This window comes from Coenobita brevimanus, chromosome 110 (genome assembly GCF_032717465.1).
Source record: "Coenobita brevimanus isolate Jiangsu-jjx chromosome 110, ASM3271746v2, whole genome shotgun sequence".
Classification (NCBI taxonomy): Eukaryota; Metazoa; Arthropoda; class Malacostraca; order Decapoda; family Coenobitidae; genus Coenobita; species Coenobita brevimanus.
In genome coordinates, this window is record NC_137063.1 from 33,260,516 (window position 1) to 33,287,112 (window position 26,597).

General features: G+C 41.6%; 1 protein-coding gene and 1 pseudogene across 1 annotated transcript in view; both read left to right on the forward strand.

The window, feature by feature from the left end:
* Nucleotides 1-26,597, forward strand: part of Ack (activated Cdc42 kinase) — a 438,035-nt gene that overhangs the window by 381,122 nt on the left and 30,316 nt on the right. Inside the window, exons 14-15 of the mRNA XM_080286247.1 lie at nucleotides 14,301-14,528; nucleotides 14,619-16,402. Of these exons, the coding sequence (XP_080142373.1) occupies nucleotides 14,301-14,528; nucleotides 14,619-16,402 (2,012 nt within the window). The remainder of the gene's footprint in view (nucleotides 1-14,300; nucleotides 14,529-14,618; nucleotides 16,403-26,597) is intronic.
* Nucleotides 17,772-17,890, forward strand: LOC145417646 (5S ribosomal RNA; annotated as a pseudogene).

Here is a 26,597-nt window from a genome sequence, read left to right on the forward strand (position 1 = left end):
TAAAGCATTTGGAAAACTTCAAAATACTGTATCATATCCTGTATAATTTATTTGTAAAGCTTTGGCATTTCATTAATACAGAATCCTGTATTATGTATTTATTTATTTGATTATTTATTTATTTGTTCTTTTTCATAATATTAACAGAGTTCATGATTGCATGGTTTGCTTTTATAACACTAGGCATAAACCATATGAAGCTGTCAGAGTTAGAAGGGTAAATCAACCAGTCACTGGCTTGTGAGTTGGCCGAGTGATGTACAGCTTATATTTTGGTAAAATAAATTTCTTGTCTTTTGAAGATATATATATATATATATGTATGTATGTATATACAGTCACCGCTTGCACAACACACGATCCAAGTATGCAAAATTCACATAACATGGAAGGCAAAATTTGAGGCCAAAAAATGGTCACAGTGTGAAAGTGTTAGATATAACATGGGTGGAGGAAGCTGACCATTTTTTTAAAAACTGTACTACGCTGTGATGATAGAGATAACGCTGCCAGAGGCCCCAAGTTATGGTTCAGACAGTCATAACACAGGAAAATAGGATCATAACTCAGTGGGAATATACACTACGCGGTCAATGATAGTCATAGTGTGAGTTGCATCAGCCAATGATGTATGGCTGTCACGTGTCTGCACAGGGTGTCGTCACGGTCCACTGAGCATTCCCGCCCCAGTTAAGCCTATCCTCTTCCCTCGGTCTGGTTGCACATGTGCTCTGTGTGATCTCTGGTCTCCCCCCCCCCCCCCCACGGAACTCCACTCCACATCCCCCCAGCAACTCCACAACCTTTTCCACTCAAGTTGGGGAATCCTCTGGAGTTTGTATGTAATGAAGTCTTTATTAGGTAGGTAACTGTCCTGGATAAAAACCCTGAAAATTGCCCCAAAAGGTGAACTTGAGGCTTGCTTGGGTACCATGAAACCCTTTAACATGTAAACATATGGCCCTATAAAGTGGAATTTTCTTAACGCGGAAGTTTCAGGTTCCAATATTGCCACGTTATGCGAGCAGTTATTGTGTATCTATACATATATATGTATATATATATATATATATATATATATATATACACACACCCACAATATATATATATATATATATATATATATATATATATATATATATATATATACATTGTGTGTTTGTGTGTGTGTGTATTGGTTATGTACTGAGTTATATTGCAGAACAAGAGCGCACACGCACACACAGAGGTAGACGTCGGACATCGGCGCTTCGTACCAAACCAACACGGCCAGTGGCATTACCTAAATTAGTATCTTTGAATGAGTCAAGCTCTGAACCAGGTTAGACTAAATGATTTTTCATTATTAAAAGGAAAAAAAAAAAAAAATAAGTTTAAACAAGACTGGTTCAAACAGAACAAAGAACCACGAGGAAAAAAATGCGCGGAGTCAGCTGGGTTTGTTTAGACTACAGCAACACGGGGAAAGTGTACATACTCTGTAAGTACATACTCTGTTCATTTAGTATTACAAAATGGATACATACTTCAGTAAAACAAATTTGGAAAAGAAAAGGGATAAAAGTAAAAAGCAAAATGATTTCTACCAAGAACTGGTTGAAGTGGAGACTCACAATAGACTGGTTGAACGTGTACACAAACTAGAAATGGCTTTCAAAAATGAAATTGATGAAATAAAGAAGCAAATGCACTTGCAAAGGGAAGAGATAGAAAAACTAGGAAGGGAGGCCAAGAAGAAAGACACAACCATCAGTGAACTAACAGTGGAATTGAGTACGCTTAGGAAGAAAGTGAGTGAAATGGCAAGTACAGTAGTCAATCACGAGAGTGTTATGGAAGAGTTCAGAAATGACACAGAGACATTTAGGCAAGCAAGCAGTCTTATGGACCAGAGCGGTGATATTGAGGAGAAGATAACACAGGTGAATGAAGCTGTGCAAAGCTACAAAAATGATGTAGAAACCACGTATGCTGAAATGGTGAAAGTAAAGAAAGACTTAGAAACAAGGGTGGAGGAAAAAAGCATTAAAAAGGAAGTGAAAAGAATAATCCAAACCAAACCAAAGTTAGTCAGAGATTCAGTAGAGATAAACAAATCAATAGTAATCACCGGTATAGAAGAGGAAGAAGTTAAAAACAAGATCACAAGGGACAAAAAGGAGATGGCAAATGTAATGAGCTTACTGAAAGAAGTATCAGAGGAAATCTGTAGTAAAGACATAGAGGAACACAAAAGGTTAGGGAAATACGAGAAAAGCAAGACAAGACCTCTAAAGATGACTTTCCAGTGTGTAAACACTGTGGAAGAGATAATAAAAAATGCAAAGAATCTTATGGAAAAAGAGGAGTTCAAAAATGTATGGATAAAAAGATGCCTAACACAAGAGGAACTGGAATTACTGAAAGAGAAAAGGGAGGAAGCAAAAACAAAAAATGAGGGAAGATCAGAAGAGGACAAGAAGAAATTTTTTTACAAAGTAATAGGATTGCAGGTACGAAAGTGTTACACAAACAGGATGGAAGAAAAAGGAGGAAGGTAGTAGAACCATGTCATGACAAGTATATAAACAAGATGATAAAGTTGATGTACTCAAATGTGGATGGAATGGTATCTAAATTACTAGAGATGAATGATTATGTCAGAGAAAATGAACCACAAATAATATGCCTAACTGAAACAAAATTAACACCAAGGATATCCAATGACATTCTAAACTTAGAGGAATACAATATATGGAGAAGAGACAGAAATTTAAAAAAAGGAGGAGGAATTATAATATTAACTAAGAAAAATCTAAAAGTCAAGGAATTAAAACTAGATATACCATCACAAGTAGAACTGATTGCAGTAGAGATCGACACATCTGAAGGTAAAGTAATTGTAGCCAATTTGTACATGCCACCCAGATCAAGAGACGAATATGAGGACCTGGCAGAGAGTACAATTCAGAGTATAAGATCATTGCTACATAAAATGGAAGAGAAATCAGAAAGAATTATACTAACTGAGGACTTCAATACAAATATAAATTGGAATACTCTAGATATAAATAGCCAAGAAAGCTGTTGGGACCAAAAGCTCCTGGATCTCGTACAAGAGTTTTTCTTAATGCAGCATGTGAGGGAAACCACCAGAAAAGAGGACTTGATGTACCTTCAGTGCTAGATCTAATATTTACTAGGCAAGAAAATGACATTGACGGTTTAATATACAGTGCTCGTCAGAAGTATCGAGTGCCCTGCGTCCCTCCTAAGAAACAAACCTTTCAACATTGAAAAAACATATAAATAATGCATTTTAATTACCTGTAGTGCTTCATAGGGTAGCCTTTACGTTTCTTCACGGACCTGAGACGTCTTGGAAGTGAAAGGGCGAGGCTCCTAAGGTGCTGGAGGGGTATTTTGTCCCAGAAGTCACAAATGGCGGCTTCCAGCTTAGGCAGAGCGCTCACGTCCTTCCCTTGGAGACTCTTCTTTACGAGGTACCAGAGGTTTTCAATCAGGTTGAGGTCTGGGCTATTTGAGGTACCAGAGGTTTTCAATCAGGTTGAGGTCTGGGCTATTTCCTGGCCAGTCTTTCATGAGTGATACCTCGCAGTCATGAAGCCAATTGGTGACCGATTTGGCCTTGTAAGCAGGTGCACCATCCTGCTGAAACACTCGTGCACCTGTTATCTCGAATGAGTCTGGTAAATGATCACACAGAAGCTCCAGGTAAACATCCTGATTCACTCTGACATTCTTGGGAAGCACAACAAGCTTCCCCAAACCTTGACCAGAGAAACAAGCCCGTACCATGAGTGAATCAGGATGTTTAACTGTGCTTTCTACGTACCGTGGGTCAAGTGGGTCACTACCTTTGCGTCGATACACACATGCTCCTCTGTTACAGGTAACACTAAACGTTGCCTCATCAGACCACAACACTGACAACCATTGCTCCTCACCCCAGTTTAGATATTTATTAGCAAAGGCAAGCCTACGAATTCTCTGGCTCTTGGTGAGAAGAGGCTTTCTCACAGGCCTGTGACTTGTGTAACCAAGTTCATGGACCCTACGAGACACTGTTCTAACAGACACCTCACCAAACACTTCTGGGTTGCTCTCCTTTATTTTCCTTGCACTCACATGAGGATTAAACTCCACTGCACATTTTAAAACATTAACAGACCTTGGGGAAGTTTTCTTAGGCCTACCAGACCGCGGTTTCTTTGTGGGAACTTCACCACTGTTTTCCAACCGAAACCACGCACACAAACGACACACTGTCGATCGTGCCACACCAACCAATTCACTCATTTCCTTTGTCTGGTGGCCTGCCTCCTTTAGAGCAATGATCTGGGATGTGATTTCACTCGATAGTTCACGGGTAGGTGCCATAACAAAGTGGTGAAGGCCAAAACAGTGCGGGACACTCGGTAAAAAATGGCGCAATTTGAGAGGGAGACGCGGCGGAGTTCCTCTCTCTCAGGCAGCCCGTGGGCAACTGAGGCGGGAACCAACCAGCGTGTCGGAAGGCCTCAGGGTACGTTGACGTCATGCTAGCGCCGCAAACTTGTGGCTCAATTTTTATCCCCTGAAATGGGTGATTCTTTTTTGGCCATAAGTATTGCGCGCCCGGCGGTAGGCGCTCGATAATTTTGACGAGTACTGTATCACCCTCCACTCGGCAAAAGCGATCATGCAGTACTAAATTATAACTTCAGGATAGCATATGACATAGTAAACAGCAATGACAGTTACAAAAAGAGCCTAAACTAAAAATAGGGAAATTATCAAGACCTATAGAAGTATTTCTTAGAAGTTGATTGGGAAAATGAGCTTAGAGGACAAGATTTAAATGCTGTATATAAAAATTTTTGTGAATTTTATGAAATAGGAGTCCAGAAGTACATCCCACAGCACAAAGAAGCAGATAAGAAAATACAGAAATGGTTCAATACAGAATGTAAAAAATCAAAAGAAAGAAGAGATTTGTTGTGGAATAGATACAGAAGACACAATAGTGAAAGGGCATATAACAATTACAAACAGGCAAGAAACGACTATACAAGAATAAGGAGGGAAGCCCAAAAACAGTTTGAGGAGGATATAATAAATAAAAGTAGTGATCAACCAAAGCTGTTTTACAGCTATATCAGAAGCAAAACCAAAGTAAAAGATATAATACAATCCATTACGGACGAGGGAATCACTTATACACAAGAGAAAGATATTTGTGAAGCACTAAATAAGAATTTCCAATTAGTTTTTACAGAAGAAAAAAAATTTTGAGAGGGACTATGTGGAACACGCATGTCCACACATACTACCAGATATACAAATAGCAGAAAAAGTAATACAGGAGGAGTTAAGTAGATTAGACAGAGGAAAAGCAAGTGGTCCTGATGAAATTTCATGTTGGGTGTTACGAGAATGTGCAAAGGAGTTAAGTAAACCATTATTTTTAATTTTCAAGAAATCCTTGAGTCAAGGGAAACCACCTGACATTTGGAAAAAAGCAAATATTGTCCCCTTATTCAAGAAAGGAAATAGACAAAATCCACTCAGCTACCGACCAGTATCACTGACCAGTGTTGTAAGCAAGGTATTAGAAAAACTTATAAGAAAAGCTTGGGTAAATCATCTAGAAGAACACAGTATGATATCAGAAAGACAGTTTGGTTTCAGAAAAGGAAAATCATGTGTTATTAATCTGTTGAGCTACTATGACAGAGTAACGAACACAATACAGGAAAGGGAAGGATGGGTGGACAGTATCTATTTAGATATCAAGAAAGCTTTTGACACAGTACCACACCTAAGACTTTTATGGAAACTGTACCATCAAGGAGGAATTCAAGGCAAACTGTTTTGTTGGATGCAAGACTTTCTCATAAAAAGAGAAATGAGGACAGTACTAAGAGGAAACTACTCATCATGGAAAGAAGTGACTAGTGGAGTACCACAGGGTTCAGTGCTGGCACCAATCATGTTTTTAGTGTATATAAATGATATAAACAGTAACACTGGAAATGAGAGCTATCTGAATATGTTTGCAGATGATGCAAAAATACAAAGGAGAATTACTAACACAGACTCTTGTAAAGAGCTACAAGAAGAATTAAATAAACTTCATGAATGGAGTAGTACATGGGAAATGGAATTCAGTGTGGACAAGTGTCATGTAATCAAGTTTGATAAAAGTGGAAAAAGACCTGATTGGGATTATAAGTTAGGAAATAAAACCTTATACACATCAGAAAGAGAGAAAGACCTAGGTGTGATTATCAATAACAGACTATCTCCGGCTGACCACATCAGCGAGAAGGTACGGAACATGTATACACTGCTTGCAAATATGAGAATAGCATTGACATACATAAATGAAGACATGCTAAGAAGGATAATAACTTCATTCATTAGACCAACCCTGGAATATGCATCAGTAGTCTGGAGTCCTCATCTCAAAAAGCATATAGACAAGATTGAAAAAGTTCAAAGGGCCGCTACAAGATGGATACCAAGCTTAAGGGACCTAAGCTACAAAGAAAGACTAAATAAACTGAATCTACCAACACTACAGGAGAGAAGGAAAAGAGGTGACATGATAATGCTATATAAGTGCATATCAGGAAAGGAGAAAATAGACATAAATGATTACTTAACATATGGAGAGGCATCAGCAAGAGGACACTGCAAAAAACTGCATAAGAAGAGAGGTGATAAAGACGTAAGGAAATTCAGTTTCCCAAACAGAGCAATTGATCAATGGAATGCACTACCGAATGAAATAGTGTGTGCCAAAACAATTCACAAATTTAAGGATATGTACGATAAATATGGTTTAAGACACGGGACAATACGAGCTTGACTCATTCCTGTAAAGATACAATTAGGTAAGAACACACACACACACACACACAATATATATATACTGTATATATATATATATATATATATATCTATATATATATTTATATATATATATATATATCTATATATATATTTATATATATTTATATATATGGATGTATACAGTATATATTTATACATATACAGTATGTCTATCTATCTATCTATCTGTCTATTATATGAGGCGTCTAGAACCAAAGGGGCATCGGCGCCAAAATGTACTTTTGAGTTATGACGCTTTAAAGTTGTGTTTATGGCAACGTCATAGCCAGAAGGCAATAAACAAACCTTTTATACATCAAAATGATCATCAGCGCCTATGCTCTACATGTAAAGCCAAAAAAACAAAAGAATAATAACCGTAACCACAAAATAGGCAGTAAACCAAACCCCCAATTATAAGTGGTCATAATAACATATTGTAGGGATTTAAAAACATAGCAGAAAAAACATCAACGAATGTATTAATGTACAAAACTTTATTAACTGAAGATTCCAGTTCACTTAATATTAATAAACGAATAATTATTACTGTAATTTCACATTTTTTACAACTAAAACTGAAATCAATGCAGTTATTATTTTTCCTCTACCATAATAGATTGAAATAACACTAAAAAAAAAAAAAAAAAAGTTGTGTAGTGCTTAAGTAAATTGAGAAGGGGTAGTGGGGGGTTAAATGGTGGGGTCGTCATCTAGGAGAACGACATCCAACTCTGCCTCCTCGGTGCCACGCTCCCTACCGCTGTCTCCCCTCACCACTCTCTTTTTCCTCTTCCTTTCTACCTTTTTCCACTTCTCCACACACTTCTGACACTTACGAGAGGTTATAGGCACCACCTCCTCACTGTAACTATGTGATGAACTCATCTTGTCACCCCCCCCTTCAACCCCAATAACAACAGCTCATCTTGTCACCAATAATCCACGATAAATGGGGTAAAAATCCAATACGTAATAATTATACACCTCAGTGAACACGGGAAGGAATCCTCACCGTCACACCGGGCGGGCCACACACTTGCTGATTGGCTGCTCTAGGGGAGTGGCAGAGAGTGAGAATGCTGATTGGTTTGGGCTGTGTGGCTTAGATGCCTGCCTGCTCTGATTTGTTCGCCCGGCAGCATGGACAAACCCACGTGACTTTGAGCCCCTCTACCACTGTCCAGAAGGCCGAATCTTGTATGGCAACCAGTGCTGTCACTGAGAAGAGGGTTAAGCCTGTTATCTCCCATACCTAACTCAAAACCAGTATATTGGTGGGGATGCCCCTTTGGCTCTAGACGCCTCATATATATACAGGGAGCTGTAGACAGAGGCGTTAATGAACAGTACAGAGCCCTCAAGAACAATTTCTTGAGAGTTACTGATGTAACATGGAGTTGGACAAAAGGACCAGCAAGACATAAAGTAACTTGGTGGTGGGATGAGGGTGTAGAAGCTGTAGTTAAGGAGAAAAGAAGGCTTTTCTGGGAATGGAAGAAGGGTGGTAGCAAAAAGGAATATTTGGCTGCCAAGCGTAGGGCTAGAAGAGAGGTATATAGGGTAAAGTCTGAGTCACAGAGACTATTACTTGATAACTTAAATCATGGGGGAAGGAAAAATATAATATTTAGGGTGGCATGTCAAGTGAAGAGGGATAATCGGGATATTATAGGTGAGCAGTGTGTGAAGAATGATGAAGGAAGGGTAGTGGTGAACAGTGAGGATATTAAAGATGCATGGAGAGAGCATTATAACCGGTTGTTGAATGAGGAGTTTGACTGGGACAGGGAAGGTTTGGGGCCAGCAGATCCAGTGTCTGGCCCTTGGCCTTTGATTGATACTGCTACTGTGAGTGAGGCAATAGGCAGGATGAGGGTGGAGAAGGCAGCAAGTGTGTCTGGGTTGACTGCCGAAATGTTGAAGGCCTCAGGCGATATAGGGGTGAGTTTAGTCACTGACCTGATAAATAGGATTATTTATGAGTGTGTTGTCCCAGATGATTGGCTGAAGAGTGTAATTGTAAATGTGTATAAAGGGAAGGGTGATGCCCTGGAAAGAGGAAATTATAGAGGTATAAAGCTTTTAGATCAGATAATGAAGGTAATGGAGAGAGTTTTAGAAGATATGATTAGAGAAAGAGTGAATATTGATGAGATGCAGTTTGGGTTTATGCCAGGTAAGGTGACCACTGATGCCATATTCATTGTTCGACAGCTTCAGGAAAAATATATTGGTAGGAGAAGGGATCTTTATTTTGTTTTTGTTGAATTGGTAAAAGGCCTTTAACAGAGTCCCTAGAGAGGTGGTGAAGTGGGCAATGAGAAAGCTTGGCTTGGAGGAGTGGCTGGTTAGGGTGGTTATGGCTATGTATGTGGGTGCTCACACCCAGGTAAGAGTGAATGGAGATTTGAGTGATGAGTTTTCCGTGAATGTTGGTGTGCATCAGGGGTCAGTCTTGAGTCCCATGTTGTTGTATGCTGATGATTTGGTGTTGATTGCAGAGAACGAAAGGGAGGCGACGGAACGGTTTAGGAAGTGGAGAGATGGTATGGGGCACAAGGGTTTAAGGGTAAATGCAGATAAAACAAAAGTGATGATATCTAGGGTTGGTGGCGGTACTGTCAAAGACGAGGAAGAGTGGCCATGTGCAGTTTGCCACAAGGGCGTGGGGAGTAATTCCATCTTGTGCAGTGTGTGTGATAAATGGGTGCATAAGAGATGTAGTGGTATCAGAGGTAGACTGCGAGATAATGCTGATTTTATGTGTACGGCGTGTCGGGGTGAGCAGGTGGAGATTGTCAGACGTGAAAGGATTGAACTTGCTGGTGAATCTCTTGAGTGTGTGGAAGAGTTTTGTTATTTGGGAGACATGTGTGCTGGAGGTGGGGCAGGAGCTAGCTCTGTGGCTAGGGTGAGAAGTGGTTGAAAGAAGTTCAAGGAACTCTTGCCTCTCCTGACATTGAGAGGACTCTCCCTACGTGCTAAGGGGTCTTTATATGCAGCATGTGTTAGGAGTGTAATGCTGTATGGTAGTGAGACCTGGGCAGTGAAAGAGGAAGATATTCGCTGGCTCAGATGTACAGAAATGACAATGATTAGGTGGATGTGCAGTGCGTCCCTGCGTCCAAGGCCTGGAGGGGCTGGGTTTACGATGGAAGAGTTGAGAGGTAGGATGGGACTGGAGTGTATTGGTGTTGTGATGAGGAGAGGTAGATTGAGATGGTTTGGACATGTGGAGAGGATGGGGGATGATAATTGGGTGAGGAAGGTGAGAAGTGTTAATATTGGGGGTGGGGTTATGAGGGGTAGACCGAGAAAGACGTGGGACGAGGTCATTAAATGTGACCTCAGGGTTAAGGGACTGAACAGGGAGGCTGCAATGGATCGTGCAGCGTGGAGAGCCGCCATTAGGTGACCAAGGCCGACACATGCAAGCATGTTGGAGCCTTTAAAAAACGAAAACGAAAACGAATCTATATACGAGGTGTGACAAAAAAGAAACGAGACTTTGGCTGCTAATGACACAATTCATCAGCCACACAGTAATGAAGTATATCGCAGTGTTGTCCAACATCTCAGCACTGTATGAGAAAAGCAGCAGTTCAATTAACCTATTATCATTCTTTTCACAGGTGGTTTGGTAGCTCCTGTCAAGTGCCCTCTGTCACAGAATGAGCCTTGAGCAAAGGATTAACATCAGGTTCTTGGCTAACATGGGAAAAACTCCTGCAGAAACCCTTGCCATGCTGAAGGATGTGTACGGAGAGGAAACAGTGCCCCGTACACGTGTCTATGAGTGGCACAAGAGGTTCAGGATGGGGCGGGGTGACATGAAGGATGACCCAAATCCAGGATGTCCCTCAACAGCATGAAATGATGCCAACATCCTGAAGGTCAAGGAATTAGTGCAGAGTGATAGCAGACTGACGATCAGAATAATGGCTGAGCAACAGGGATTAAATAAGGAGTCAATGAGGTCCATCTTATTGAAAGATTTGGCCATGCGGAAGATTTGTGCAAAGTTGGTGCCCAAACTGCCCTCCGAGGACCAAAAGATCTGTCATGTGGATGTGTCACGGGACATTTTGGAGCATCACCCCTCCCCATCCTGAACCTCTTGTGCCTCTCATAGACACGTGTGCAGGACACTGTTTTCTGTCCCCACACATCCTTCAGCATGGCAAGGGTTTCTGCAGGAGTTTTAACAAGTTAGCCAAGAGCTTGACGTTCATCCTTTGCTCAAGGCTCATTCTGTGACAGAGGGCATTTGACAGGAGCTACAAAACCACCTGTGAAAAGAATGAAAATAGGTTAATTGAACTGCTGCTTTTCTCATACAGTGCTGAGATATTGGGCAACACTGTGATATACTTCATTACTGTGTGGCTGATGAATTGTGTCATTAGCAGCCAAAGTCTCGTTTCTTTTTTGTCACACCTCGTATATCTATATCTATTTGTCTATCTATCTGTCTGTCTGTCTGTCTATCTATCTATCTATCTATCTGTATATATATATATATATATAGTAAACCCTCACTACAGTGGACTTCAGTAGACCAGAATTCACTTTTATCGGAGTTGAGGAGCTGACTGGACTGAATTCGTATATATATATATATATATATATATATATATATATATATATCGGGAAAACTCTGATAAAGCTAGAAGCGATCCGGACTGCCTGACCTCAGTCTGGAGCAGCTGTATTGTCCATGCGGTTTGTGTGTCGGTTGGTAGCAGGCTGGCGGTGTCACTGTTCCCCCCCCCAGTACTCTGCCTCAGTCTAACCCACATTATTTCCCCAGGAAGTCCCCGATATACTGCTCGAGGGTGATGAGTGATAAGTGAAATATACAAAGTGAACATCTTTAGTTTATAAGATCATAAATAATGTGAATAAAGTGTACAGTACAGTATTTGAAAAGTGTTTAAAATTAAGTTGTAATAATAAAGTATTTTCTAACTGCTAAAAAAGTAGGAAAGTGGTCTTCATTAATATTAAAATAAATTCAAGACACCAAGCATTAATCACACAGTACATGGCACGCAAGGTACAAGCTACACCACCAGTTCCCGTCTATGATTTAGTTCCTGCCAGTGAAGACCGACAGGAGGATGATTCATTGTTCCTTTACAATGACTCTGAAGATAATGGGTAATGATTTTGAAGGATCTGTTTTGAAGGATCCTTCACCAGATGTTGAATGATGATAACACTCGGCAAGGTGGGGGAAGAGTCGGATGAGCCAAGTGAGTCAGAATGGATGTGTAAGAATTTTTTTTTATTATTATTACTTAGTGGTGGCAGAATTGGTAGAGAGGTGGCCTGCAGTCCTAATGGACCCAGGTTTGAATCCGCGCTGGGGCAGGGAACAGTTTATGGATTTGAATTTCTTAAAATACAGACTATTCTGATCTACCAGATGACCCGCCGACATGTCATAAAAGTACCCCTGCTAATACCAGTACACCAGTCCTGTGTGAGACAGCCTTAGCATGTATTCAATTTGGAAGGTGGGTGTTAGCACCGAAGTGGTGATGTATGGAGATGTGGGAGGACTACTGGGCCCCAAGGAGGACTACTGGGACTTGGGAATAGGCCCTTAAGCCTTTGCCCAGAGTCAGGGAGGGGGGGGGGGGGAGTTTTATTGTGTCCAAGCCTGCTTGAATTTTACTGTGTTATGCAGTAAATTATTTATAGTGACAGTTGAGAAAATTTAAGAGGCAAATGGGATATTGCCACAAGTTAGAAGGAACTGGTGGGGTGAAGCAGGATGGTGGCCATGACACTTTTCATGTATTAAAATATCTTTGTGTGTATTACATACCATATGGCCTTCATCAAGTCTAAATCTTGCTAAAACTATGTGTTGTGCAGCAGACTGCTTGTAGTATTATATGTGAGAATAACTTGGAATAAGAGGAAAATATGAGTGGTTACTGCCGTGAGTCAGAAGGAGCACAGCTATTTACATATAAACAAATATCACGAATTTGGCGATAATCAAGTTAGGTGTGGTATGGCCAGAATAAAGCAAACACTGAACTTGGGTACCCACTATATACAGTACAACCTCGATGTAACGGACTTCAGTAGACCAAAATTCGCTTGCATCAGATTTGAGGAGCTACCAGACTAAATTCCTATATATCAGAAAAAGTCTGATAAAGTCAGAAGCAGTCCAGACTGCCTGACCACTTCAGCTGTGTTCACTACAAGAAGGTAAATAAAAGACATGTTTTTGAATGTACAGTACAGTATTATTATATATATTATACTGTCTGATTAATGTAGTGAAGTTATAACCCAGTACAGTACTGCAATGGTAGTCAAAACAGTTTAAAAACCGTTCATGTGATCCGGACTAATGTCTGATATATCGGAAAAAGTTCGGATTAGCAGGGGGAAGTCCGGATGTCGCTTTTATCAGAATTTTGCATTTTTTGGAATGGTTTGGGCCCCAGTGAGTCCATTATAGTGAGGTCTTACTGCATACAGTATATTATACAATTTGATTATTGCAGTGAGTGTGTAATTCAGTACAGTACTGCAATCGTTGTAAAAACTGTTTGTGACACCATGGTGAATAACTGTTGATGCGATCTGGACTAATGTCTGATATATTGGAAAAAGTCTGGGTTAGCCGGGGGACGTCCAGATGTTGCTTTTATCAGAGTTTTGCCTTTTTCAGAATGGCTTGGGCCCCAAATTAGCCCGCTGTAGTGAGGTTTTACTGTAGAAAATATATATATTTATATATATATATATATATATATATATATATATATATATATATATATATATATATATATATATATATATATATATATATATATATATATATACCTTTCAAAGTACTTCATCACTCATAAAGATATTGGTTGGTTGGTTAAGAGAATTAAGAGATGCAATAAGAAACCAAGAAGGGTTCAGAGAGTGCTTACCTTTGTTAATACTGTTGCCATTAAAAAGGATCTGGATCTATGGAGATATTGCGTGGAATACATTGGGTCCGGATCCACCCCCAAATTTAATCAGTTGCTTGTTAACTCATGGCCCACAATTCCACAAAATTTTATTGAAGTTCATTGAGAACTTTTGGAGATATCATACAATGGATCCTGATCCAACTTTGGATTCATCCCAGAATATAATCAATTCTTTCTTGGTCCATGGCCCAGCCTTCCACAAAATTTCACTGAAATTCATTGAGAACTTTTGGAGATATCATGTGGACAAACAGGCAGACAGACATAAGTGAATACATAACCTCCTTCAATTTTGTTGGCAGAAGTAATAAACAAAGGCTGCATAAAACTCACTTTTAATTGATCCATCCTTCCAACTCTGAGGGCTTTATGTATTGTTATATAGTTTATGATACTCATTGTCTTCCTCAACTCCCTCCCTACCAGATAGTGCCGAGATGAATGAAGCACGTACTTATGAAAATGTCAACAGTGCCTTACCTGCAGCTCACACTCCACTCAGGACACCTAGCCGCCCCTCTCCTAGTCCGCCTGTCAACCTTGCAAATGCAGACAGAGATAGGCTGCATCACATCAAGAGCCAGATCCACAACCAGTTTAACATGCACAACAACCTGACTGCAGATAAGTCCCAGTCTTGTACTGCTGAGTCAAGTAACTATGATGATTTTGATGACTTTGATGATGATGATGATGATGGTGAGTGGGATGATGATGAGAGCCAGGTAGTGAACTACACAGCAGAAAGTGAAGAGAACGCACAGTACCTTAATGTTTGTGGTTATGCCAATGCGGTGGAGGAAAGTGCTGAAGTTGTGAGAAGTGCAGGTGTTACAAATGGAAATGACCTGACAGTTGGGAAGGATGGAAGAGAGGATGATACCAGCAAACGAATCATGTCCAAGTACGACCCCTTTGACACCTCACATATCCGGTGCTATGATGAGCCACCTGCCGAGTCACCTGAAACTAACCCAGGGTTACAGGGAACAGTAGATTCATTAGTTTATTCTCCTTCTCAAAACATGTCATTTTCAAGTGCCAAAACTGCCAAGAACACCAACATAGGTAAATCTGTGGCGTCAGAGGACCCCGTGTCAACTTCCGAAAATACAATAGCCCCAAGAATATCCTCAGTGTGCTCACCACAAAGCACTTCACAGCACAACACATCTTTAACAGAATTGTCTCAGGCTCAAAATCAAAGTATAGTAAGTTCACTGCACAGTAAATGCAGCTCAAATCCTTCCTATTTAATTAGTAACTCAGGATCTTTGGCACAAGTTTTATGTTCATCATCCATCAGCCCTTTACAGCCTCAAAGCTCCAATGTGAATCGAAATACAGAAGCAGAACTAAATGCACAAATCAGCAGTATGTGGATCAGCTCTGTAGCACAACAACCCAACACTATTTCAGTTACCAGCACCTCTTCAGCACAGCCAAGTACAGCACTGAAACCAATGTATCACCAAGAAGACATGGCTGTGAAGCTGCCCACAACTAGTTCATATTCCCTGCATTCCAGTCAAATTCATACTAGCAGAAGTCAAAGTAGGCAAGTGGCAGTTCTCAGTCCAACTATATCAAGAGCACCTCCAGTTCAACAACCACCACAGATGCCACCTTTAATGTCCATGTCTTCGTGCCAACCACAGCTCACACTCCCACCTCCATTAAAGCCCACTCACCAATCACCACTGCCCAAACTAGACCCGTCATTCATTGCAGAACTTGAAAAATCCCTGGGAAAGGATCTGGCTCCAGCCAACACATTTACTGAGCTGGAGAAAAAGCAAGAGTTGCCCGTGAAAGAGTCGTCTGTTCCCAGTGTCAAACTTGGAGTTGTGGTTCCTCTGTTGCCACCCCCTCAGCAGCACCTTAGCAGACAGCAACATGGAACTCGAGGAACTTCTGCCACTCTAAGAAGGGAACCAGGGGCCCTTGGGGAGGAAGGGAGGGGGCCTCACCAGCACACTACACCACAAACAGCTTTCTCAGATTTGGATATTTTTACATCCTCTAAAACACTTGGTGTCATGCCAAAACAGTCTATAGACACAGGTCAGTTCTTCCCCAGAACAACTTGTGCACAGATCAGACCTTTTCAGCAGCATTCGACACCAGTTGGTTTGTGGACCAACACTGTTGGCAGGCCGGGTAGTCTCTCCCAGTTGTCAGGTGCTTTAGCAGGCCAGTTTGCCCACAGTATTGCTCCCGCCACATTTCATGCTTCTACATTGCCAACTGCTGCCATATACAGTGGCACTGAACACAGATGGCAGCACTCACCAGAAGGCACTAGACCCACTCCAGCCATATCCAATGCTAATTTCTTATGGCATCATCAACAACAACTACAGACACAACATGGGAGTGAGATGCGAGTGGCATCACCCCCAGTGCAACAGTGGGAGCAGCAGCCACAGCAGCAACCACCACAGCAACCATCACACCAGCCACAGCCAAGCACCATCCTGCAGCCAACACTTGTCCTTGGTCCACAAGTCACTGTCAATTATAATCAGGTGAGCATTGTATTACTGGTTCATTAAAAACTAGGGGGAAGGGGGTATTTGGAGAGATATTGTTTTCACTTATATATATATATATATATATATAAGTGGTGGGTGGGGGCGATATATATATATATATATATATAAGTGGTGGGTGGGGGCGATATATATATATATATATATATATATATATATAAGTGGTGGGTGGGGGCACTCACCATCCACTCACTCAGTGTAGTGCTGCTGTTGGGTGTCTGCCCTTTCCTCTTCTCCATCCTTCTTTCCTTCCAACCTCTTCTGTCTTTCTTTCCTTCATTCTTTCCTTGTCCTTCTGCCTATGGGTGACTTTACACTCTCTCTTCTGCTTTCTTTCCTTCATTCTATTCTCTTCCTTCTGCCTGTGGGTGACTCTACACTGAGTGACAAGCCAAATGGTTTCCCGAACACCAGGAAACCATTTACTACACTGGGTAGTAACCATATAACCAAATTTTGGCGCCTGGTGGTTTATTGAGAAATTATAGCACTCCAATCGGATTGAGCCGGTGAAGGTTTATATCCAAGGGGTAGTTGGGGTTGATTGCTCACGTAATGCCACTCAGGGATGAGTGAGGCTGGTCACTCATCTTAAATGTCGGGACCAACTGCCTAGCCCCGGGCTCCTACGCTCCTCATGGGACAATGTAGGATTGGATGATGGATATATATATATATATATATATATATATATATATATATATATATTATATATATATTTATATCTATCTATCTATCTATCTATCTATAGCCCGACGCCCTAATCCTGCAAAGGGTGGCCGCAGACAAAACGCCTCCAAGTCACTCTGTCACCCACCATTTGACTACCCTCCCCGCAACTCACCCCCCCCCTCCTTCATATACCTCTCATCTCCATCCCTCCACCTCATCCTCGGTCTACGTCTCCCTCTCCCTCCCTCCACCTCACCTACATACACCCTCTTAGTCAGTCTTTCATTGTCCATTCTCTCCACATGTCCAAACCACCTCAGTGTATTTCTCCTAATCTTCTCAACCACATCCACATCTACCCCACAACGTTCCTTCACTTCTTCATTCGTCAACCTGTCCCTCCACGTCACTCCACATGCTCCTCTCAAGTAACTCATTTCCACTGCTCTCACTCTTGACTTGTTCCCCTCTTGCAAGGTCCACGCCTCGCTTCCATACGTCAGGGTAGGGATCACAATACCATCATGCAGTGACTTCTTAACTTCCATACTCACCTCCCTATTTCTCATCACTGCTTTCAGTGTACCAACAACCTTCCTTCCCTGCTGTATATATATATATATATATATATATATATTTATGTATATATATATATATATATTTATGTATATATATATACAGTATATCCACGTTAAGTACACCGCTTCCTGTCCGATCAGCGAAGTTAAGCAACGCTGGGTCTGGTTAGTACTTGGATGGGTGACCGCCTGGGAACACCAGATGCTGTTGGCATCCCTACGTGTCAAGTGGGGTTGGTGGAGGATTAGTGCCCCTCCCTGTAAAACAATTAACTCTAAGCCCTTGACCACCCCGTTTGGGATACATGGCGTCTGGCAATGGATGGATGGATGGATATATATATATACATTTGTGCTGGGAGGGGGTTGGTAATAGCCAATACCCTCTTCAGGCATAAAATGATCCACAGGTATACATGGTGAGTGATGAGAAGGGTGGGTGGTGAAATGAATGAATGAAAGGAAGGCAATAATTGATTATGTGTGTGTGGATGAAAGGATGCGAAGATGTGTAATGGATGCAAGAGCTTATAGAGGTTGGGGGAGTGGACTTTCTGACCATTACTTGGTGGTGGCCAGAATTAGGATTCAAGTAAGATGGAGGAACAGAAGAAGGGAAAGACAAGAGGAAGGAGTAGTTGCAAGGAGAGTGGAAAGGTTACAAGAGGATGAGAAAAAGGCAGAGTATAAGAGAGAAGTGGAGGAACGATTGGGCAAATATGAATTGGAGCAGATGGGAGACGTGGAAGGTGTGTATAGGATATTTACAGAAGAAATATGTGCAGCATGTGATGTGGTGTGTGGAAGGAAGAGAAGACGGAGGGGGTTGCAATGAACAGCGTGGTGGACTGAAGAGGTGAAACAGGCTGTGGCACAAAAGAAGAAAGCATACAATGAATGGATGAGAAATAGGGCCGTGGAATAAGTTGAGAGGCGGAAGAGAGAGTTATATGTAGAAAGAAAAAGAGAGGTGAAAAGATTAGTAAGAGAGAGTAAGAAGAGAGTGGATGAGGAATTTGGAAGGAATTTGAGTGTAAAGTGGAGGGACTGTAAGAAAATGTTCTGGAAAGAGGTGAAAAGAGTAAGACAGGGTGGAAGTGAAGTTAGCAGGGGAGTGAAAGATAAAAATGGTAGATTACTAGTGGAGAAGGGAGAAAAAGTGAGCAGATGGAGAGAACACTTTAAGGACTTGTTGAACATAAAGGATGGAAGTAATGCGAGTATAAGTGGCTGGGGAATGGCTGGGAGAAGGAGGGAGGTGAGAAGACAGAAGAAATCAGTAGGATAGAAGTTGTGGAAGCAATGAAGAAAGTTAAATCGGGGAAAGCCCCCGGAAATTGATGGAGTGTGTGGTGAAATGCTGAAGCATGGGGGAGATATAGTAGTAGAATGGATGTGGAAGATGTGCAGATTGGCCTTGGAGGAAGGTAGAGTCCTGGAGGATTGGAAGTCAGGTATAATTATTCCCTTGTACAAAGGAAAAGGGGAAAAGGAAGTGTGTGGTAATCATAGGGGCATTTGTCTTCTTAGTATAATAGGAAAAGTGTATGGTAGGATACTTATTGACAGAGTTAGAGAAAGAACAGAGAAATTAGTTGGAGAAGAACAGGGAGGCTTTAGGAAGGGAAGAGGTTGTGTAGATCAGATATTCATTCTTAGATCTTTAGTGGAAAAGTTTCTAGAGAAGGAAAAGAAGTTGTATGCAGCTTTCATGGATTTGGAGAGAGCATATGACAGGGTGGATAGACAAGGATTGTGGAAAGTGTTAAGAATATATGGAGTAGATGGGAAGTTGTTGAATGCTGTGAAGAGTATGTACGATGGTGTGAAGGCTGCAGTGCGTGTGGATGGTGAACTAAGTGAATTTTTCTCTTCGAAGGTTGGGTTAAAACAGGGATGTGTCATGTCTCCATGGTTGTTCAATCTGTACATAGATGGGGTAATAAAAGAGGTACAAGGTAGGGTAGTGGATGTTGGAGTGGCCTTGGTGAGAGAGGATAGTGTTTGGAAACTCCCTGTACTGTTGTTTGCAGATGATACTGTGTTGTTGAGTGAAGACGAAGGGGAGCTGCAAGGCTTGGTGGATGAGTTTGAGAGAGTGTGTAAGAAACGGAATCTAAAGGTGAATGTAGGGAAGAGTAAAGTGATGGTCTTTGAGAGAGGTGAAGTCAGTGAATGTACAGCGTGGTTGAATGGTGAGGAATTGGAAAATGTGAGTACGTTTAAGTACTTGGGTAGTGTGATGAGTAAGGATGGAGGTTTAGAGGGTGAAGTGCTTGAAAGGGTACAGCAGGCAAGAAAGGTTGCTGGTTCTTTGAAAGCAGTGATAAGAAACAGGGAAGTGAGCATGGAAGTGAAAAAGTTACTACATGACAGTAATGTGATACCAACTCTAACGAATAGAAGTGACGCTTGGACGTTGTTGGAAGGACACAAGTCAAGAGTGAGAGCAGTGGAAATGAGTTATTTAAGAGGAGCCTGTGGAGTCACATGGAGAGACAGGCTGACGAATGACGATATAAAGAAGCGTTGTGGTGTGCATGTGGATGTGATAGGAAGCATTTTGAGGAACACACTGAGGTGGTTTGGCCATGTGGAGAGGATGGAGGGTGAAAGACTGATGAAGAGAGTGTATGTGAGTGAGGTGTAGGGGGAAAGAGGGAGGGGGAGGCCGAGGATGAGATGGAGGGATGGGGTGTAGAGGTATATGAGAAAGGGGGGTGTGAGTTGGGAGCAGGGCAGTGAAATGGCGGGGGACAGGGCGACTTGGAGGCGATTTGTTTGTGGCCACCTCAAATGGGATTGAGGAGTCTGGCAATAGATATATATATATATATATATATATATATTGAAGGACATAAGGGGTTCTGTGGTTGAACCAGTGACATGCTTTATCCACTCATCCATACATCATCCAATCCTATGTTGCCCCATGAAGAATGTAGGAGCCCAGGGCTAGGCAAGTCCTGGCATTTATGATGAGAGTGACCAGCCTCACTCATTCCTGAGTGACATTACATGAGCAATAAACCCCAACCATCCCTTGGATATAAACCTTCATCGACTCAATCCGACTGGAGCACCGTTATTACCCACTAAACCACCAGGAGCCAAAATTTGGTTATATGCTTACCACCCAACGTAGTAAATGGTTTCCTGGTGTACAGGAAACTATTTGGCTTGTCACTCAGTGTAGAGTCACCCACAGACAGATGGAAGAGGAAAGAATGAAGAAAGAAAGACACAAGAGGGAGTGTAAAGTCATCCACAGGCAGATGAAAGAGGAATGAATGAAGGAAAGAAAGACAGAAGAGGATGGATGGATAGAAGGATGGAGGAGAGGAAAGGGAAGACATACAACTGATAAGTAAAATTACAGAAATGCAGCAATAATAAAGTGTTCAGAGGTAAAACTTACCTTCACATAATTTCCCACCATCCTAGTTCAAAATTTTGCCAACACTTTCCAAGAGATAAGCATATGTCTAGATGCAGAATTTCATGAGCATTCTTGTGGTTAATGCGGAATTTCGATATGACCAATAGTAGTTGAATAAATCGCAAAAACATCCTTAAAAACTCACGAGCCAGTGTTATCACCACAGAGGAAGGTACGTACTGAAGGAGTGAGGAGGGAGCCAGGAGGATATGGAGGAGGGATGGGAGGGGGGAAGATGCAAGGCTGTAGGAAGGATTCTACCCCTTCTGTCAACAGGTGGACAGGTGCTATTACCGTACATTTACTCGTAGCTTGCGGTCTGTTAGACGCCGAGTGGCCATGCGGAAACAATTCACCACGAATGGGGGACTTTCGACCTTAGGTAGAAAGGCAGACGGCCGCTGTCACCAAATATGTACTCGTGGGTTATGGTCTGTGTTCGATGGAGGTGGCACTTCGGAAAGACTTAGCCCCTGTAGCTGTGCGATATTAGACATTCAGTGGGGAATGCGTATGGACGTTTTGACACCGCTTGCGGGTTACAGTCGTATTATTCGAGTGCTGGAGGTTTGTTGGGAGTGATAGGACGATCGCGCAACTTTGACCATTCAGTACAGGGGTGGACGGACATTTTAGCTCTGGTTGTGGTTTACGGACTATTTCCTGCTCATGGCTCGAGCCCAGTGGGCACAATACCAAATGTTTGAACGTGTTGGCTGGCCGGCTGAAGATCTCGGGGACTTTTACGTCCAGATAATAGCTAGTAAATTTGGATAAAGGTGTAATAGAGCCAAGCCCCAGCATCTGGATAATGAACACATCTGGATACTGAGCATTCGGATAAATGAGGGACTACTGTATTTTAAATGGAGGTTCGGAAAATATGGTGGTTTGTATAATGCAGGTTTGGATATGCAAATGATTACTGTATTGTTTTTGTGTTGAGTTTCATTGTAATCAGTTTATCTATTGCCAGATGCATTAATCCCTTATACAGGGTGGCCACAAACAAATCGCCTCCACATAACCTTCTCCCCTGCCATTTCACTGCCCTTCTCCCAGTTCACACCCCCCTCTCTCATATACCTCTCCACCCCATCCCTCCATCTCATCCTTGGCCTTCCCCTCCCTCTCTCCCCCTCCACCTCACTCACATACACTCTCCTTGTCAGTCTCTCACACTCCATCCTCTCCACATGGCCAAACCACCTCAGTGTGATTTTCCCAACGCTTCCTATCACATCCACATCCACACCACAACGATCCTTCAGATTTGTTGGTCTGTCTTTCTGGGTGATTCCACAGGCTTCTCTCAAGTAACCCATTTCCACTGCTCTCACTCTTGACTTCTGTCCCTCCAACAACGTCCAAGCTTCACTTCCGTACGTTAGAGTTGGTACAGTATCATAACACTGTCATGTAATAACTTTTTCACTTCCATGCTCACTCCTCTGTTTCTTATCACTGTCTTCAAGGAACGAGCAACCTTTCTTTACCCTTTCAAGCACTTCGCCCTCCAAACTTCCATCCTTACTTATCACACTACCCAAGTACTTAAATGTACTCACATTTTCCATTTCTTCATCATCCAGCCTCACTGTACATTCACTGACTTCACCTCTCTCAAAGACCATAACTTTACTCTTCCCTACATTCACCTTTAGATTCCATTTCTTACACACTCTCCAAGACTCATCCACCAAGCCTTGCAGCTCCCCTTTGTCTTCACCTAACAGCACAGTATCATCTGCAAACAACAGTACAGGGAGTTTCCAAACACTGCTTTCTCTCTTTAGGGCCACTCCAACATCCACTGCCCTACCTTGTATCTCTTTGATAACCCCATCCATATACAGATTGAACAACCATGGAGACATGACACATCCCTGTTTCAACCCAGCCTTCAAATAGAAAAACTGAGATCACTATCCACACACACTGCAGCCTTAGCACCCTCACACATACTTTTCACAGCCTTCATCAACTTCCCATCTACTCCATGTATTCTTAATACTTTCCACAATCCTTGTCTATCCACCCTGCCATTTGCTTTCTCCAAATCCATGAAGGCTGCGTACAACTTCTTTCCCTTCTCTAGAAACTTTTTCGCTAAAGATCAAAGAATGAATATCTGATCTATGCAACCTCTTCCCTTCCTAAAGCCTCCCTGTTCTTCGCCAACTAATTCCTCAGTTATTTCCCTAACTCTGTCAATAAGTATCCTATTGTATACTTTTCCTATTACACTAAGAAGCCAAATGCCACTATGATTTCCTCACACATCTTTTTCCCCTTTCCCCTTGTACAAGGGAATAATTATATCTGACTTCCAATCCTCCGGAACTCTACCTTCCTCCCAGGCTAATCTGCACATCTTCCATATCAGTTCTACTACTGTCTCTCCCCCATGCTTCAGCATTTCACCACACACTCGATCAATTCCTGGGGCTTTCCCCATTTTGACTTTTTTCGTTGCTTCCACAACTTCCCTCCTACTGATTTCTTCTGTCTTGTCACCTCCCTCCTTCTCGCAGCCATTCCCCTTCCACTTATACTCGCATTACTTCCATTCTCTATGTTCAACAGTTCATGACAGTGTTCTCTTCATCTGCTCACTTTTTCTCTCTTCTCCTTTAGTGATATACCATTTTTATCTTTCACTCCTCTACTAACTTTATTGCCACCCTGTCTATCTCTGTTTGCCTCTTTCCAGAACATTTTCTTACATTCCCTTCATTTGACATTCAGATTCCTTCCAAATTCCTCATCCATTCTGTTCTTACTCTCTCTTACTAAGCTTTTCACCTCTCTCTTCCTTTCTAGATAGAACTCTCTCTTCTGTCTCTCAACTTCTTTCACGTCCCTTTTTCTCATCCATTCATTATTTGCTTTTTTCTTTTGTGCCACAGCCTGTCTCACCTCTTCATGCCACCATGCTGTTCCTTGCACCCCCTTCCGTCTTCTCTTCACCCCACACACCACCTCACATGCTGCACATATTTCTTCTGTGAATGTCATGCACACACCTTCCACATCCCCCATCTGCTCCAATTCATATTTACCCAGTCGTTCCTCCACTTCGCTCTTATATTCTGCCTTTTTCTCATCCTCTTGTAACCTTTCCACTCTCCTTGCATCTACTTCTTCCTCCCGTCCTTCCCTTCTTCTGTTTCTCCATTTTACCTGGACCTTGATTGTGATTATCACCAAGTGGTGGTCAGAAAGTCCACTCCTCCAACCTCTATATGCTCTTGCATCCATTACACATCTTTGCATCCTTTCATCCACACACACATGATGAATCATTGCCTTCGGTTCATTCCATTCACCATCCACCCCTCTCATCACTCGCCATGTATACCTGTGGATCATTTTGTGCCTGAAGAGGGTATTGGCTATCACCAACCCCCTCCCGGCACAAATGTCCACTAAAGCACTGCCTTTCTCGTCAATCCTAGCAAGCACACCCCACTCACCAACTACTCCATCCACCTTCACATTCCCTACTTTACCATTCATATGACCAATCAAAAGCACTCTCTCATTCCTTTCAAACATTTCCATGCACACTTCCAGATTTGTTGAGAACTTTTCTCTCACTCTGTCTGCACGATTGCGTTGGTGCATACATGCACACAGTCGCCAACATTTGTAGTCCAACTTTCAGTCCTACCCACACAGTCCTCGAGCCAACTGATCCATACTCTTTTATATTCTCCTTCCATCTGTTACTCACAACAATACATGCTCCATCTTTTGCCCCTTCATTCTCACCTATTCCTGCAGATATACCCCATCCATGCTCCCATTCTTTCATACTCTCACCCCTTCATTTAGTTTCATTTAATCTGCATACATCCACTTTTGCACCTTCAAGCACCTGGACAGTCTCTTTCTCTTTCACCTCACCATTTGCACCCCTTACATTCCATATCGCCATCCATATCATGTCGTCATCTTTTGGTCAGTCTTGGTCCGAGGCTTCTTGTTCGTATTTTTAGTTAGTTGTTTTACAGGGAGGAGCACTAACCCTCCTCCAACCCAGTTGCTGTCATGTATGGAACACGTGTCGGTTGGTTATAAGGTTACAACCCAGCATTGTAAATGATTTCCTTGTTTACAGGAAATAATTTGGCTTGCCACTTGATGTAGAGCTACCCTAAAAACAGGGTACCACTGCACTGGTGAATGATGGGTGCCCCCCCCTACCACTAATCACAGTGATATAATACAGGATCTAAATATTCCATAGTTTTGGGTTCAGACATTTTAACGTTTAAGGCTGTGAACCGGATGTGGAATATTGCCATATTTTTTGGAAAATGATAATAATTATTATAGCCTTAGTTCACACCTAAAATGGTGGAGAAATAAATGGTGGAAGACTTACAAGAGTCTAGCATCATTGGGTAAAACAAACATTTACTTTCATCATTACTTAGCTGCTTCCTAACCAAATCTGATTATTGGATACCGTATTTCGCAGCATATAAGACACTGCCTTGTGAAAGACGCACCCAAGTTCTGGAAGGGCAGTTCTGACAAAAAAAAGTTTGTCTCGACCAGGACTGCAGAAAGGTTGCTTGATATGAGTACGGTAGTTTTAACTCAAATACACACTCACCTTTCAGAATCTTTATTCACTACTGTTGATCAGTCATTGGTTTCTTTATTTTAATGTAAAAGAACAGTACAAGAAAAGAAAACAAACAAACAGCCCTTCCATACAAAAAGTTACTTTGTTCCACAGCACCATGTTGACACTGTTTATGTTTATGAAATGTCCAATTTCTTTCATACAATACTTTGAGAATTAATGTTCATCTCCATTGAAGTATAATTAATGTCATTATATGGTGATAAATATTATTTTTCTTGAAATGAATTGAAACCTTAATAAAATCTGTTCTTTCATTTATTTAAGAAAATATAAAGTCATTTAAAAGTAGAAAAACAGGGCTCTTGCTAACTGCCGATGGTTGCGAGCCATTTGGCTCCTGAGGTTTTAGATTTACGAGCCAAATATAGCCAAACTGACTACGAGCTGAAATATTTTACGAGCAGTAAATATACTTATTTATTTACACATTGTGATGATTAGAATCATATAATGAGGTTTTAAACATTCACAACAGCGACAAGGAAAGACACAATAATAGATCACAACGTGCTTTTTTTGTTCATTTAAGTGAGATTTACTTATTTTGTAGTTTACTTCTCGTCAAAGTGAATGTATTTTCTCCTTGCCAAAAGGTGATTTGCATGTAAAATTTGTTCGTCAAAGGGGAAAAATACTTGCATTTGCGAGCTGTGGCTCGCCAAACAAGAGCCCTGAAATACACTTTATCTCCAAAGTAATTGCTTGTATGTACAGGCATACCCCAGTTTAAGAATGTACTGTAATTGGTTAGGTAAAACCCCATTGTTATGCGGGGTATCATACACCTGGGTACTTTTAACTTGCAAAGTAATGTGGAGCGTT